This window comes from Arvicola amphibius, chromosome 5 (assembly GCF_903992535.2).
Source record: "Arvicola amphibius chromosome 5, mArvAmp1.2, whole genome shotgun sequence".
Taxonomy (NCBI): Eukaryota; Metazoa; Chordata; class Mammalia; order Rodentia; family Cricetidae; genus Arvicola; species Arvicola amphibius.
In genome coordinates, this window is record NC_052051.1 from 33,894,920 (window position 1) to 33,913,271 (window position 18,352).

The 18,352-nt window shown below is 42.1% G+C and overlaps 1 protein-coding gene across 1 annotated transcript in view; it reads left to right on the plus strand.

The window, feature by feature from the left end:
- Kif16b (kinesin family member 16B) overlaps positions 1–18,352 on the plus strand; it is a 248,663-nt gene that overhangs the window by 182,025 nt on the left and 48,286 nt on the right. Inside the window, exons 23-24 of the mRNA XM_038329839.1 lie at positions 11–133; positions 17,629–17,718. Coding sequence (XP_038185767.1) covers positions 11–133; positions 17,629–17,718 — 213 coding nt within the window. The remainder of the gene's footprint in view (positions 1–10; positions 134–17,628; positions 17,719–18,352) is intronic.

Sequence of the window (18,352 nt, forward strand, 5' to 3'; positions counted from 1 at the left end):
CCTTTGATAGCGGATGTATTCTCGTTCTCTGGGAGCAAATCCAGATGACCTGAAGGACCCCATTAAGATTAGTATTCCCCGCTATGTCCTGTGTGGTCAAGGGAAGGATGAACACTTCGAATTTGAAGTCAAGGTAAGTGTTCCTTCTTCACCCCTCTAGAAGAGCAGAGGTTGGGAGCTGTGCAATGCTTCCTCTTAGTGTGAAGTTACTTATGAATGTTATTTTGTAAGACATTGGTCATATACTTCTTTAATCCAGTCTGTGAAGCACTAGACAACGGCACAAGGTAGGGTGGAGTGGCCTGTAATGATAGGATCATATCAGGAGGCAGAGAGACACAACCCAGCCATACTAGGGTTCCAGAATTTTCCTAAAATTAGCTATAGAAAATCAACATTCACTCATTGTACACGTGTGCTCATGCGCACACGTGCATATGTATACACACAGATGCACACACCTACATGCATGTACACACATAGTAGGACAAAACAGAACAATTGACACCCCACACATGGCATGGGCTTAGCTCAAATTATCACATCTATAAAAACAGTAGTATGTATGTCATAGGAATATTATTTCATGTAAAGTCTTGTGTCAAGTGGCTAGGATGTAGTTAATAATAAATTATCATAACTAATGTCATTATCACTATTGCTCTATGTGTGTGTTTGTGTGTGTGTGTGTTCTTAATATTAAAAGCCTTCTTAACCAGTTTTAGGTATTTTATTTATATGACTTCTTTAAAGAAAGAGATGAGCTTTCCAAAATAATGACTTCATCTTATTTTTAAATTTATTTCCATTGACTCATAACACTTAGTTAAATATTGCTGGCTGCCATCCCCTCCTCCTCAGGGAATTAGCGATTAATCACATTTTCTTCCTTCAAGGATGGGCAAGGAAGATGTTAATGTAATGAAGTCCTCTGTAGTATTGGTGTGTGGATTCATAAGGGTGGCCTTGAAAGTACTTTGCTTCGGATAAACATTGGCCTGCCAATCTGAACACTGAGTTCTATAGACTTTGATTCTGTTGTGGTTTGCTTAATAACCTAGACAGTTTTTGATCCTCTCAGAGGCTCAGTTTCCTTCTTGGCAAAATGAGGGAAAGCAGCACTAAGTGGTCTCCAAAGGTCATGTATCAGAGAAGCTTGTCTGTAGAGAACATCTAGCCAGGGAGCTCCTGAGGGAGAAGCAGGTAGGGAAGAGGGGATAGAGCTGGCCTTACCACCTGCCTTGAGTCTGAGGTGTCCTGAGGGAGCCCCTGTGCTCTGGGGGGTCCATCCTATCAGGCACAGTTTTCAGTTTTCCCAGAAAAACAATATAAATAATTTCTTATTAGCCAAGGTTTTCAATGCTTCTTTCTATGTACTGATTTTTTTCTTTACTAAAACATAAATGGGCCATGATTTACATATTTGAGGTTTAAGTTGAAAGAGCATGGGGCCAGCATGGTGGTGGTTTTTAGCTTTTCTGATTGGCTTTGTGGTGTTGTGCTTAAGTATGTCTTTTTCTACATCATTTCTTATTACCCCTGAACCAATAATGCCCAATTTCTGCTCAGATCCTCTTCATTTTTCTCACCATTCCATATTGTATATGTTTGTGAGTTCTCTTTTTAACATGTGTAATGGCATACACATATACAAAAATAACTTCAAGCGATTTATAATGTTTCCATATTTTGGATTCTGAAATGGTTTTCTCCTGCTCGGAATTATAATTCACCAAAGTCAAGAAGTTGCAGAAGTGAAAACATGCACTGCTTTAAGTTGGTCCATGTCTGTGCTTTACTTTACTGATGAGCATATTAGTAAAGGTTAACTATTTATTGGCCCCGTGCATAAAACTCAAGTAAAGGGGACTCCTTTTTTTAAAAACTGGGTCAATTTAGGTCAAACTTTTAAATAGATAGTAGCCCAGTTAGTACGCAGATCTGGCCCAGACTGTGAAGATGCAACTGCCAAAGAAAGTTAGAGAAAGCAAAAGAGAGGATGACAGAAGCCTCTCAGGATCAGACTTCCTTCAGTGTGTGAAATCTAACTCCCATGGCAAAGCCAGTGCCGAAAGTCAGCAGTAGCTCTGCCTCCTTCGGTACCTTCTGTGTTAGGAAGGCCTTTTGATGCCTGCACAGGCACCAAGTCAGGCCTACACTCTGATGAGGACACTGTCAAAAAGGCATCCAGACCTGGTACTAGAAAGGAACGTCTTACGATTCTGATGCCCCTCTCCAAGCAAAGCAAGAAAAGACAAGCTGCAAGCAAAGGCACAGACAGCTGCTGGAGTAGCTCTGGGTGTGTCAGTGTGTCAGGAAGAAATGTTGTCACCTCAGATCCCATCATCTGTATAATGTGGACAATAAAAACCAACCGACTGTTGTGAGGAGCAGATGACTTTGTATTTCTAACCTACCTCAGAGGGTGTCGGATACTTCCTAAGTGCTGTGTGTATTTGTTACTGACGTTAAATAAAAACGGACAGGCTAGGGAATGCATGGGCTGCTGTCTTTAAAGTGCCTCGGTGATTGCTCATATGCAACTATGTCTTTATGAAGCGTGGGGTTTTGATTGCTTTGTTTCTGGTTGGGTGTTCCCTGAAGTATCCTGACGCATAAAGAAAACTCAGAAAATAAATCTACCAGTTGCCACTATTTGAACAGAACCTCAGCTGTCTTATACATGTTGCTAAAATCTTAGTAGACTTTCTTTATTGGGAACATATTATTAATTCTGTGGGTGCCCATAAGAGAAAAATAATGTAAATAACATTCAGTGTTTTTAAAAATGATTTTAAGTTTTTCTTTATAAAAGTTTACATTGAAAATCTGATGTTCAAGCAAGCTACTATTTAGAACTTTTTCAAAGTCTCCAACTTTTTCTATCAGTAATCGAGCATGTCGTGTGCATGCCATATTATCTAGTCTAGACTCACAGCTGAGGATACTGTGCTACTCCTAAATTATCTTGGTGAGTCAAGTGGCTTTAAGAAAACAAAGGCTATTGCTTTGATTTTTGATAAATGACAATTCTCTTTAGTTTTAGGTTTTATAAGAAAAACTTGGTGTTAATATGCATCTATAAATTATTGTTGCTTATGCTTTAGAACAATCATTGCTGCTGCTTTTTCAAAGTTTGTTTTCATTTCCACCTCTATCCCCCAATGGTATCCAAGGCCCTCTAGGGCTGTGTGTGCATAGCAAGCCCTCGGGGTTGGTCCTGCTGCTGTGGGACCCCGTTTAAAGCCTGTCTTGCTGCTGGTCACTGGCCATTTCATACTTCACCATTCACTTTTAAAGCTATGCAAATAACTACAAGTCTTGACTTGAATGCCTGAGAAGAGAGCGGTTATAAAAAATACTCATTATGCTGCTTCCATCATGTAAGAAATAAACACTGCCTGTGTAGTTGCTGAAGGCAGCATGAGTTTACGAGTGTGAATGCTTGAGCCATGCCAGCCTTGGCCCCTGGCATCCTCCTCTTACCCTCCTCTATCCTTGCTCCTCCAGCGAGTTCAGCCTTCCCTTCATCAGGTAGGATTTGATAGTCTTTAAAATCCAGCAGCTCCATGCAAGTGCACTGTAAAGTGAACTAATGAAGAGTGTGCTGGGATACAGGAAAGGTTAGGGGATGCCCAAATACTCCTCATGTCAACGCCTGTGTGCCCCAAAGAACTTTCTTTTCCTTAAACTAGATTTGATTTAATGCAAAAACAAAAACCAACCTATATTGTACATGATTTATTTGGGAGGATGAAACCAAGCTTGTTTACTGGGCAAGCTGAGAATCGGCAAGTAGATATGTTTGGTTTTCGGTCTCATTTAATTTCTTCAGACTACTTTGTGGAGGCTTCATGTATATGAAGCAAAACGTACACACTGTGGGAGGGGTTCCATGAGCCTCATTACCTTCTGTCTCTGACTGCTTTAACAGGGCCTACTTTTGGAGCTTCATCCCAAGAGGTATTAGGTAGTTACCGACTCTTTTGATGAATAGCAGCTCACTGTGTGGACATACTCAATTTGGTTATTCCTGTCTCTTATTGCTGCTTGCTTTCCTGTTCTTTCTTGAGAACATATAAAGTTGGCCTCTCCATGATGTATCCCATGCTCATTGCTAATCTTTGGAGGGCACCTGCCTAGGAACTTTGAATCAGCATGTCAGTTCTGTTTCATTGGAGTTCCCCTTTCAAGGAGTCCTAAAAGCACACATTCCTTCCTGTAACTGGATCCTCAGTACATAAAGAAGACTCTTTGACTGACAGGTGTCATGGAGAAACAGGAGGTTCACGATGGGCCAGCCTGGCTCCACTTTGAGTAGTGTCACCTGCTGGTCAAGAATATGTATCTTTAAGGTCCCTGCTTGCCCCCAATCACAGTTCCTTCAGTAATGCCACTCCCTAAACTATAGCTGTTACCCCAAACTCTTTCAAAGCTTTGCAGTGATTGATAAAGAGTCAGTTACCTTGAATCATGCTTGCTATTTTCAGTTAGCTGGGATCAGAGTGGGTAAAATTTAATTTTAAAATTACATTTCAACATGATACAAAGCCCCAGCCAGGGAAGTCTGTAGTTAAGGCTAACAGGGGATGTTATACTCATTTGTCTTAGAAATAATGACATTTTAAATTCCCTGTATTTTAATGTATATTTCAACACAGCAGTATAAAGAAATGAGCCAATGCTGGTGTATGTTTGGTTTTTCTGTTTCTTGAATTTCTGTTAATCCTGTAAGTCACTGTCTCACTTCTTTCTGGAATGGCCTTTTGCAGTCTGTTCTCTCCAGTCTTCGTCCATAACCCCATATCCACTCTGCTTCCATGCCACAACTTAGTCAGTTTTCCTCCCAAATGCCATTGTCCCATTTGTTTCAGGTCTTCTGCGGGTTTCAGATGACTAGACATTGCTGATCTTAGACGATCTTAGGAACCCCACGTGGTGCCTGACTGGCCATAGTCATCCAGTAGGGATAACTCAGCAAGTGACACACTGTGATGCTCAGAACTGTGGGAGTGATTTAAAACCCCTTTCTGCGGTTGTATTTTTCAAGTGAGAATGTTGAGTGCCCTTTGTGAATAGCACCCACAGGTTCCATTCGCACACAGGGGTCACATTGCAGCCGCCTTGCTCATAGCCCTTCAGGGAGAGCGCAAGGATGGAGCCTCTTGTGTTAAGCCCAAGGGTGCAGTCACACTTCAGCCCTTCTGCCTGCCTTCTGATGGGCACACAAGGCCCTGGCACTGGGCAGTCTGCTGCACCTAGGTTAGCTTCATTTTCTTTAGACACTCGTTCACATAGAAACACCTGTCTAGGCTGACTTCCCGCATGATGCCAGGACCTAGGCACTCTCCAGCCCTCTATCTGCTAATAGAAGTCCTTGTTCTCGTCTGTCCTCTGGGGAGCTTACTGAGTTGATCAACCTCTCATTGTTCTCTGTTGAGCAGCACACATGCCCATTCTCACATAGGTTCAGGTTAACCCCTTTGACAAGCTCTCTCATCTGCTTGCACACCACAGCAGCAAGTACCTCAAACACAAAACGTCCAAATCTTTCCAGTTAGCTGATTTTTTTTTTTTTTAACTCGGGGAAGCAGACTCCTTCTGTTGCCCTAGAATCCTGCCTCCTTATGTTCTGTCTTCTAATTGATGGCTTGGAAGGAGGTGAGAAGCAGCAACAAAAAGCAGTGGCAGGGAGAAAGCATGATGCTTAGGAAGTTGCCAAGCAGCAACAGGAAGCAGTGGCAGGGAGAAAGCATGATGCTTAGGAAGTTGCCCAGCACAGCTATGTAGACCATCCGTGGCAGCAAGTGTTCTTGAGTCACGTGAACCCAGACCTTTCTGATGAATGAGATCCTCACATATCCCTGGAGCTTCCAGCTTGTTCCAGCAATGTGCTTAACATTTCTTGTGAACATCATCCATCTACATGGCCAAATGTTCTCAATTTATAAGGTTGACTCCTTGTTCCCTGCTGTCATTTACCTACCCACCCCAGGACTCCCCCAACTTGCTTCTCTGTATGCCATTGACTTTGCAGCTCCTCATGAAAAAATGAAAGCTAACATCTATCCCAGAACCTTCTGTGCCCCCAAGCATTTTGCCAGACATTTCTACAAAGAGGGTATTTGTTACATAAAGTAAGAAATCATGAGTGACTTGCCTAAGGCTATACAGCTGGTAAACAGGCCCAGGCCCCACATGCCTCGTGGTATCTAAATGTACAAAATTACTCATTTCCTTTCTTGTTTTAATGCACTTTTTAAATGTCAATAATTCCTGAACTTTTTTAAAGTTGGGAACATATTTTAGTATTGTCTTAGCCAGAATAGCCACTTCCCAAACCTTTGCTAATTACAGAATTTACTGTTATGTGTGTGTAGACACACACATTCACATACATTTGAACTTTTTGTCTTGAATTCTGACCAAGTCTTGCATACTTTGTAAAGTGGAGTTCCTGTTAAAGCTCTGACAAAGCTGGAGGGTTTGGTGGGGGGCAGACCTGACAGGAATCCTGAAGAAATGCCCAGGAAATGTGCAGTCCAGAAGTTGCAGTAATTACGTTTACAGTCAGAGAAACCTCTCTCTCTCTACTTGGCAGAACAAAAATGAGAGCCATTCCAGTCTATTAGAGAAACCACACATACATACATCTTTTAGAAGTACTTGCTCCCAACTTGATAGAGTATAAATGTTCAGAAAGAATGGTGTGTTGGCATCTGGGCCTGTGCTTATTAGTTATGTGATAGATTATCTCCCCGTGTGGGGATTAGCAGAGCCGAGACGAATGGAATACTGTGCATGCCCTGGCCATCTACACCCAGGACCCAGCATGTGTGCTATTTTACAGCATGAATAGCAGCAAAGGAAATCACATCAGATCTTGAAGAGTCACATTCACCACGTGACTATTTTGTGAGAGAGAGAGAGAGAGAGAGAGAGAGAGAGAGAGAGAGAGAGAGAGAGAGAGAGAACAAGCAAGCAAAAAACAACAAAACATTGTTTTCCCCTTTCCAGGTTTCATTCCAAAGCAACTTATCTTTCTTTAATGTTGTCTCTACGAGGACCCCTGTGTTTGTTCCCACAAAATAAATGTTCAAGGAAGATGAGAAAGAAATGAGACTGAGTCTCAGGAATAGGAGAGAAGTGGCCACAGCTTCAGGGACCTGTCTTGCATTTCAGTCTCACCCAAGTGCTTGTTTTAAGAATGTGTTCATGTCCCTGTTTCTTCCCAGCTGTTGTGATTTTTCCTCTCCTCCTACAATGGTTGTTACCGAGTCAGATGTTTGCAGCTGCTGCTCATGGAAACTCACCTGTCAGCAGAGCATCAGAGAAGGATTTCTTAAGAAGCAGATTTAAAAATAAAAAAGTTTAATTAAGAAAATGCTTCATGCAATCCCTTTTGATCCTGACTACCTCCCCAACTCTTCCTAAACCCTCCCCTGTTGTATGGAGACTTGAAATAATCACACAGACACTTTATTATTTAAATCACTGCTTGGCCCATTAGCTCTTATTGGCTAACTCTTACATCTAGATTTAACCCATCTCCATTAATCTGCGCATCACCACAAGGTCGTGGCCTACCAGCAAAGTTTCAGGCATCTGTCTCAGGTGGCTTCATGGCCTCTCTCCTGACTCCGCCTCCTTTCTCCCAGCATTCAGTTTAGCTTTCCCTGCTTATCTACCCTATCAGGCCAAGCCAGTTTCTTTTTTTCTTTTTTTTTTTCTTTTTTTTTTTTGGTTTTTCGAGACAGCAAGCCAGTTTCTTTATTAACCAATGATATTCACAGCATACAGAGTGGAATCCCAATCATTCCCCCTCTTCCTTTCCCATCCAACTTTATGTTCTTTCTCTCTCTCAAAACAAACTTTTAAAAATTCAAACACGCAAAAGACTAATAAGTTAAAAGATACCGAAACAAAGTGAAATCAAAGAAAATTCATGGGAAAAATTATCCTCAGCCGTGGGCCTGCCCTGTGGTGTGGTTGATGTACCCAGTGATGCTCAATGGAAAACAGCTTTTCCCGTTACCAGCAGCTGTCAATTACAATAGCTTCTTTGTTAGATGAGGCCCCATGTCCACTTCCCCCACTCTGTGCTGCAACCCTACCTAGCGTGAGTCTCTGCAGGTCTTCTGCTTGCTGCCACAATCTCCGAGTTTGTACGTACTTCGGCCCTGTTATATCTGGAAAGTGCTGCTTCCCTGTAGTCATCTGTGTGCTCTGGCTCTTACAAACTGTATGCTTCTTCCATATCCCCTAAGCCTTGCGGGGAGGGGCTGGGTGAAGACATCTTGTTCAGGACTGAAAGAGGAGCAGCTGTGTCTGAGGCCCAAGCATTGTGCTTTTGACCTCCTGTTATTCTCCTTCATCCTTGGGTTTCTCATGAGTTCATGTTAACAGCTGAAAAACTTGAGGCCTGCAAGAATTCTGCTGACATTAGACAACTAGTTAAGGCTTTAGGAAGTTGGGACCAAGTCTGCTCATCCATAACTTCATTTTCCATTCTCCAGTGATGGCTGATGTCCTGCTCCCCACTTTGCCTCTCAGTGTCTAGGTAACTTAAAGGAAATAATACATAGTCTGTCACCCTTGGCCTTTACTGTACCTTTAAAATGGAGTAATTCCCCCATTCCTCACCAACCTGGAATGACCTTGGGTTTGAAACCCAGGGCTTCATACATTTTATTAAATTTGATTTCAACCTACCATATAAGGTGGGTATACTAAAACAAGCAACATTATCTCCTATTTTGAAGACACTGAAATTGAACCATGAAGCAGTTATTTCTGATTATTGAAGAAGACTGAGTTTGGCCAGCTAGAAAGCCCATTTTCTTTAGTCCACTTCATAGCTGTCTGGTGTTTGCTGTTAATTCAGCACATAGCTCTTGAATAATTTTCATGGTACCACAGATTCGGACCAAACTCAAGTCTCTGAGGCAAGTTCTCTACTGTTCATAGCCCTTCTATGCAGAAGGGCCTCCTGCTCTTTCCTGGAGAATATGAAAGGCAGAAGGATATAAAGTCTGCCTGTGACTCTGATCCAAGAGTCATCAGTCTCCAAGTTCCAGGTGCTTCTCACCCATGCTGTCATCAATAGGATTGGACTTAGACTCCTTTTTACTTGTATAGTATAGTGACTTGCGATCAGGCCCTTCTTCTGAGGCCCAGCCTCTTTATTTAAGTGTCCTAAGATGGGATTTTTGCAGCTGCCCAATCATAAGACATATTGTTATGGGAAAGCTATTCCTGCTCAGTTCAGGGCTTCCTTATGCAGTCTGAAATGAGATACATGACAGTTTGCTGCTTGCCTCCGGAGCTCCTGCTGCTTTCTCTCTCCTGTGTATATCTACTGGGCTGTAGAGATCACCTCTTCTTTAGGCTCACTAGACAGAGAAATAAGAACAACTCTGAGTATGCATGAGGAAGCCAGAGACGTGTTATATTGCATGCAAGGAAAGAATGTTCATACTCCACCAGGTAGTATGATTTTAACACTGCACAGGCTTCTATTGGTTCTTAATCTCCCTTCCAGCGGAAACTGCTGTCCTTCACTGAGCCAAGGAATGCAACCCTTGCCCACTATTTGGCTTTGCTACTTAGGGGCAAGGACTCTGAAATTAACTAACTCCACCTTTTAAGGGCCATTTAGAGATTATTACCTTTGGATTCTTCCTGTGTCATTTAGGGTCCTCATACCCACCTGATCTTATCCCAATATCCAAGTCATTTATTTATGTGTCCTTTTTAAATCAGTGCAGCGCTCTCTCCAAAAGAAATGTGATAAGTGATATTGTTTTTTGCTTTGCTTTAAAATTCTTTGGCCTCTTTCATATCTCTCCCAATGCCTACTTACCAAAAACTGTACAGAGTTGATTTGTGGATAAGTCAGAAAAGGACAAAGATGCAGGTCATTCTACTGCCTTCAGAGAGGGAAGGAACTAGGAAATGTAGTCAAAATGTGATTTATAGGAAAGAACCTTTGTGCACTGAGTGAAGAAACAGTTGTTCCCATTCCATTACCCACTTACTTCATAACATATCTATGTGGTTTTGTAATATATAAACACACATACCCTCCTATATACATTAAGAAACAAATGTGCAGAAAAGATGAAAAGGATTTGCACCACAGTAGCTGGGTGTGGGTACGAAACATGCATAGAAATAGATGACAGAAATAAGAAACTCATGGAAGGTGCTCAGGGAGATATCCAGTGGACTCGTCGTGTTATTCCTCTGAGAGGAATGAGGGCATTTCATGACTGGAGGGAGAGGAAAGATGTTCCAGGCAGCAGGAACACTGGTCTCGGAGATGCACAAGTGACAAATTGGTAATATAATATAGTAGAGTTTGAGGCTCACCTTAGAGAGGCACTCAAACGTGAGAATCCCAAGTATAGAAGGCAGAAAGCGGCTCAGGACTGAGTATCAATAGTATTGCTTAGAAAGACACTGGAAGGATGCCGTGGGAATTGTTCTTGATTGCATCCAGTCACCCAGAATATTTGAAATGTTCATTAGAGAAATGTAATTGGAAAAGCAGAGCAATGCTGCCAAGCTGATGCAGCCTGTAGGTCCTTCTAGCTGTAAGCAGAGAAGAGAAGCACCATGGGCTTCCTGATGTGGAGAATCATACTGACGAGTTCCACTGTTAGGCTGGGGGATCCAGGAATGTTGAGGTGCTGGTCTCTGGGTTCAGGAAAACTGCCCCAAATCCAGCCCTGGCCTTCAAGGTGGGCGGTTCTGTAGAGACAACAGGATGCTGCAGTGGAGATAGCCAGCAGATTCAGCATCATTGGGTCATTTGCCCCCACTGGAAATCAGTACACATTGGTCTCTTGGTCCTTGCTGACAGATTTGATGATGCTGGAGGTGGATATGAAGGAAGAGGAATGGGATAATGACTGTGTTCAATGTAGGACATTGCTGTGTTTAGTGGGATGCTGGCTTCAGTTAACACTCTTGGCGAGTTCTTTGTGCAGCAGTCGTCTGAAGAGATTTTAATTAAAGCTAATGCACTGATGCGTATTTCTCCACAGATCCATACTTTCAGAATTTATTCATGTTTTACATAAGACATAGAGTCTAATTAGTGGATTAGATCCTGTCATCTTGGGAATAATGAGACCTTCATGAATTTATCATTTTCTGGCTTCAGTTTAAAATAGTTAATATCACCTAATTTTTTTTCTGTTCTGGAAATGGAACCCAGAGGTTTGCACATGCTATGTATATGGTCTACCACTGAACTACATCCCCAACACATATAAATATTTGTAATCACAAGTACCTAATAAAAAAAAATTACTAAGCTAGTATAGCTCATATGACTATTTTAATTTTTCATAAAGTATACCATTCATGAGCTATACTTATTATGCATTATGTCACACCAATAGAAGTAGTAATATAAAAAGAATGATATAAAAATAAATATAAATAAGAATCAATGACTTCTTTCTATACAGCATGGGCCATCTTGACCAGAAACTTAGACAGTGCTTATTGGCGTCCTGTTCTGTGGTGTGACATGTTAATGAAGCCCCACGCATTAGTGTTTCCTGTTGTACACATCCACACATTGGGAATGTATTTAAGTTCCCCACACAAGTGCTTGAGAGTTACTCTTAAGGTCTCCACAAGAGTGTTTGAGAGTTACTTAGTTAATTGGGGGCTAGTTAGAGTGCTTTTCTTTGATGCTGCTCCTTATGCAGGCGGTTGTACACCAGGAAATGCTGCTGATGACATATCTTAAAATCAACAATCCCTAGCCCAGGATAATATGTATAGAAGATAAACTTGTGGGAAGCACTCAGTTGAGAATTATTTGTAAGGAAATGCAGTCCATCTTGAGGACATGTTTAAGATGCACTTGATCATTTTACAGCTCAGGAAAGATGGATTTGTATCAACAGAACCATTCAGCGAGAAAGAAGTAATCGATTTGCTCTTCAGAAATATGCCACAATGATGCTTTTCTTTCACAATGCTAAAGGAAATAATTGACTGACTACTCACGTCGGACTTATTTGTTTTGCCTATCTGCTGTCCTCCCCTCATGATCAAAATCCTGTCCTATGCTCAGTTTTAATTTAGAGCAAACTGGGACTTCAGTTTGTATTTTGCATTTCTCTGTGTCTGTTTCCAAACTTCACATGAGGAAGCCTCCAGCCCTCAGCATGGTATCTTTCCATCAGAGAGAATAGCTTTGACCATGTTCATGCAGAGATGTCACACAGGGCCTTTCTCCTTTCTGAGACAATTGCTAATGGGTGTCACCCATACCGTCATTGTCTCCACCTTGTTTACATATTGCTAGACAAAGCAGGTCTTCAATACATGGGATGGGAAGCTTGGCCCTTTCCTGACCTTGTCTGTAGTCTCCCTTCAGATAAAACTCTCAGGGTAAAGAATTTGAAAATCTCAGAATGTTGCCCTATCAACTTGTGTTTGAAATATACAGAGGATGTGCCGTGTTCTCAGTGCAGTTAAAAATCAAAAGGCCTGCTGTTGTGGTTATTCCAGAGACATCATTGAGTGATCCACACCTCCATTCACCAGAGCAGGATTACAACAGTCCCTCTCTGCCTTCTGAGGGATCTGCAAGGCCTGGGTTCTCACCTGGTTTGAAAAGTAAAATAATTTCATGAAAATTTGTAGGTGCCCAGTGTATGTTTCTTGCAGTGAGAGTCTCTGTCTCACCCCAGATACTTCCAAAGGCAGATGTCTTACTTCCTCAGAAGACTTAAAATTTTGTAGAAAAGAGAGTTATGTAATTAATTGCATAAATTATTTAGTTTGACATAATTGTGTAATAAATATCTGTAACATGTGCTTTGACCATGATGTGAACTAAATGTTAACAAACCTGAGGGGAGATTAAGTGATTCCTCCAGGGAGAAAGAGTGAGAGGAGGCCATGGAGGGAGCAGTTTTAGTGGAAACCCCACCAAGTGACTCAGAAGAACCCTCCTGTTAGAGAAAGGTGTGTGAGGCTTCCGAGGCCATTCAGAAGATCCTTATAAATTTGCCGTATTTTGTGTTCACAAGTTCTCTGTGGGGTGAGATTGCTCAGCACTGGGAGCTGTTGTGAGATATGTTACAGAGTTATCTAGAAGAGGTTCTGGATCCTGGCTTAGAGTTTAGGCGCTGGACGGGAGGTGGGACATGACTATACTTACATCAGAATCCCGTGGGCAGTGGTGTTGAAGCCCAGTGGCTGTGTTCTAAGCAGCAGTGGGTGGAAGTTGTGAACATACATTTCTAATAAGTTTCCAAGTAAGGCTTGTGCTTCTAGTTAATTCATACTGCTTGAGATAACAAACTTAAATATGACAAAAATTATTGACAGGTTATTAAAATCCTTAGATATGGGGCAAAAAAAATGAGTTATTGCTCAGAATGTGCCAATAATTATCTTTCCTAACTGCTTTACTCAGTGTGAACGACTAAAACAATGGGGCTGTGATGCTGGGCAAACTCTATTACGGCAGCATCTGAGTTCTATTAGCATTTCTGCTGTGAGAGGGATCCTGGTGTCACCAGGTAATAAGTACATAGACATCGGTACCATTATGACCTCATGAAGCCTGATGTGAATATGAAAATGTAACTAAGCATGGTCCTCAACACACTGATTTACCCCTTTCTTTCCACGTACACACATCAAAGCACTCTACCCCCATTATAAGCACTCGGGACTAATACCAAGAAAACCCAGAAGGGTATAATCGAATGCTGTGAGATGCAGCCTTAGGAAGGGGCTCAACAGTTTCCTCTTCCATCTCACCGCCCCGTCTATGCCCAGTGCGCTGGCTGTCTCAGTACTTGCAGTATGCAAGTAGAGAAAGTGGACTCCTTTAGGAAGGCACTGTCCCAGGGATGCTGTGAGAAAGAAGAGTGATACCCACAGTTGTGCTCTTTCTCTCACCAGAGACTTTGGGCAGTGGCCAGGTATTAGCAAGCTGTAAAAGCCACAGAGGAAGAAAGTATAGGCCAAAGTGCCCTAGTCCCAGAGACCAGTTTGCCTCACCCTAATTTTCTTTGATTTTTTTTAAAGTCCTTTTCTCCTTGCAGAAATTTTAATCTCCCTACTTTAAAGTCTCTAAGAGCAAGAGGATATTAAAGACAGGCCTATCTTAGGGCTTGGTCTTCTAGCTGTTCTTGAGGATGCCTCCCATGTGTCACATTCTCTTCTAAAGGACTGTGACCAAAGGAGTAAAAAACCAGCCTTCCTGGAACTCACATTCTAGTGGAGAAGGTAAACCAAAACCAAGATAACTGTATGCCATGTTTGCTTCATACTCAGGTATTGCTAATTCAAAGAACAAAATACAGAGCCTCCAAAGCCACACCTGCAGTGTACATATCTGGCATGTTCTGGGTAAGCCTGGAGTTAGGAGAGGCTTTAGGTGAGCCAAGGATAAGACAGAGCATAGAAACCCTTGTAGGGAAGGTAAAGAACTCGAACTTGTACCCCACTGGAGTGGGATGTCTTGGGCTGTGTTCCATTTGAGCAAAGAAATAGCCTCAACTGTCAGTGTTTAGCAAGACCCTTTTGGCAAAAGAAAGAATGGCACAATAAGAAGGGATATAAGCACAATCAAGGGACCAACACTAAGATCTGTTGAGAATAGTTAGACAGAGATAGTGGAATTGGTGAGAAAAGGCCAGATTCATATTCCAAATAATTAAAATAAAGGGTTTGCTGATTGGTTGTATATAAAGTGTAAGGAAAAGAACATTAAAGATGACACCGTGGCATAGGAGTGAATGAGCAGAATGACATCAACTGAAATGGGGGAGAGGATGAAGTCTGAGTGTGATTCATTTCAGTAAATGTACCTTGTTCAGTTTGAGGTGTATTCTGGACATTGATGTAAGCAGTAGGGTATATGACTCCAGGTTCAGCAAAGGGAGATGTGCATCCAGGGAATCCTAGCTCAAATGTAAATTTGAGCAATGAGATCACTAAAGGAGAGAGCACAGGTAGAAAATAAAACATGTCCAAGGATGAAACCCTCATGCATTTGATGTTTAGAGGTCAGGGAGATGAGAAATCCCAGCAAAGACAAGTGTAATGATAAAAGAGTAGCCAGGTGAAGATGTGAGCAGGAGGAGTGAGTCCGCTCTTCTAGGGTACTTCCCAGAGGTGCAGTGAGAGCGTGATCAAGAATTAACCCATGGGAACTTGGTGGTGGTGGTGCATGCCTTTTATCACAGTACTCAGGAGGCAGAGGCAGGAGGATCTCTGAGTTCAAGGCTAGCTTGGTCTACAAGAGCTAGTTCCAGGACAGGCTCTAAAGCTACAGAGAAACCCTGTCTCAAAAAACAAAACAAAAAAAATTTAACCCATGCGTTTAGCAGTATGGTGACCGTGGTGGGATGCTATTTTAGTGTGGATTCAGGAGGAAGCAAGAAGAAATAGATTGGTATTATAAGTAAGTCTTTTAAAAAAAAAGTTTACTTAAATGGAAGGACCAGTGTGGATGGCCAGCTGGGAAGGAAAGGGAGGTAAAGTGGGGTTTAAGATGGCAGAGGGATGATCTGTTGAGATGACTGTGGGGATAATGCGACTGGGGAGACACATCATTGTGTTCGAGAAGAGAATTGACATGCTTCTCAGGAAACCTTGGTGCTCAAGAGAGTTAGTTTGAACTGGTTGGTGTGTTTTCTGCCTAAGGTGTGGAAAAATGAGGTCAGGGCCCATAGTGCAGAGGAGTAGAGCCCACCAAGAGTGTTAGTAGTGCCTTCTGGTGGCTTCTACTTGCACGGACTGGTAGGGCTGGATTCTGCAGGAGGAGTCACTTGCAGGCAGAACAGAGGTGACAGATGTTCTTCATGTATTCTGAAGTCTTGCAGGAGCTCCACCATGTGTCCAAGAGGTACAGTGGAAATGTTTGCCATGAAGGAGGAACTGGTTTCTGAGTTATGGGCAAAACTTGAACTTCCTTCAGTGTCTTTCTCATCCCAACAGAACAACACTGCACCTCACCTCCGAGACCTGTTCTATCTTCCTACTCCCACAGCGTGGGCGTGGTTCCATGCATCCTGGCACCATGCACCACCAGCCACGTGGGAAGCAGAAAGGCCTCCACCCTGCTCTAGTTCTCTCGCATGCCTGGTTCTTGTCCACCTAAGGCCAGGAGTTAGCCTGTTCTCTACTGCTTGTGTCAGCCTTGCCCACTCTCCATCTTCAGGAAAGCAGACCAGCCTGGCTGCCAGCAGGAGTGCTCTCCAGCTTGTGTGCCTAGCATGTTGGTTTCAATGTCGGGGTGCAGATGCAGGGCACCTGCATTGTCTCTGCCATAGTACCTCCTTGTTTCTTATGGAAATGCCTGATTTCAAAGAAATTCATGAGAAGAAACCTGCCATTATTAAAATGCTAATGAAAAATAGAGAAGCATAATAACAAAAATATGCATCATTGTGCAAAGCCCCACCCTCACCCCCAGAATGGTCCACTTGCCAATACAGAATCAGGTTGTGCTGGGATTCAAGACACTAACTCCTGAAGCTCTGTACCTGAGTGTTCTTTCATGGTGTCTCTTCTAATGCCCCCATGTGGTGTAGGAGGTCCTTCTGTCTATGTGTTGCTTTTATTGGTTAATGAATAAAGAAACTGGCTTGGCCTATAGCAAGGTAGAACTTAGTTAGGCAGGGAAGACTAAGCTCAGTGCTGGAAGAAAGGGGGCAGAGTCAGGGATAAGACACAGGGCGACTGCTGGAAAGAGACACAGCAGAGCCTTGCCGGTAGGCCACAAGGCTCATGGTAAAAATGTAATATAATGGAAATGGGTTAAATTAAGATGTAAAAGATAGCCAACAAGAAGTTAGAGCTAATAGGCCAAGCAGTAATTTAATTAATACAGTTTCTCTGTGGTTATTCTGGGAGTCTGGGTGGCCGGGAAATGAATAAGCGGGCTTCCTACAACACACATGGTTTGCTCCACATTTCTCTTCCCTTTTTTAGTTCTGATTCTTGTCTTTCTCTACTATCTAGTGTGGTGACCTCTGGGGATCCACCCTACACATTTTACATGGAACATATTGCTGTACCCGAAAGGGTATCTCTCTAGGTTTTACCAGTAAGGTGGAGAGTTAACAGACACTTTTTTCTTTCTGATAATATCTTTTTTATTTAGAATTTATTTTAGACTCTGTGTGTGTATGTGTGTGTTGGAACATGTGTTCCGTGGCTTGCATATAGAGATCAAAAGACAACTTTCAGGAGTCAGCTGTCTTCTTCCACTGTGTGGGTCCTGAGGCTGGAACTTGAGTCTTCAGACTTGAGGGCAGGTTCCTTCACCTACAAGTCATTTCATCCGCACATTAAGGAACACTCTTGGAACCTTGGAACCCATTAAGAGGTGGTCTTCTGCCCCTAGCTTTACATAGGTGTCATTTATAATAAAACCTATACGACGCAGGATCAGAAGATGTGTGTTTAGTAGGACATGGTTACTATTTATAAACTGTATTTATGCAGCTAGATTAATGTTTTCAATTGTGGAGATATTTTACATGCTAATCACTTTCAATTTTTAAATTATGTTTTTAAAAGTTTAGTTACTTTTTTCTTGTAGTTAATGCTGACTTGTTTTTGCTTCCTTGCTAATAGATTTCTGTCCTAGATGAGACATGGACTGTATTCAGGCGTTACAGTCGATTTCGAGAAATGCATAAAACATTGAAGCTAAAGTATGCAGAGGTGAGTTATGGAATGATTATTTTCAATTAAGAGCACTCATTTTATAAAGTAAGTGAGCTGATTGCATTAACTCATCCTCCCCTCTCTCCCAACACTAGATCCTATCACCAACCTTGATTCCAGTTACTCATCCCCAACACTAGATCCTATCACCAACCTTGATTCCAGTTACTCATCCCCAACACTAGATCCTATCACCACCTTTGATTCCAGTTACTCATCTGCCACAGTGTCTGTCTTCATTCTGTCCTTACTCTGTTGTACACAATTGAAAGATTTTTTCTGAACATAGATTTTGAAAATATTAGAGAAGAACTGAAGTCCATTCTTTATATAAACATATGGTTAATTTGAGACATTTTAATCAATTTATATCTTTTAAACAATAAGATCTACAAAATGAGCCAGTTTGGTGGCACATGCCTTAATCCCAGAACTCGGGAGCAGAAGCAGGTGGAGCTTTGTGAGTTTGAGGTCATCCTTGTCTACAAAACAAGTTCCTGGATACCCAGAACTCTTAAACAGAAACCCTGTTTCCAAACACAACAACAACAACAACAACAACAACAAAACAAACTACTAAAACGAAATAGTGACACATTTATTAGCTTGGATTCACTGCTTTTTCTCTTAA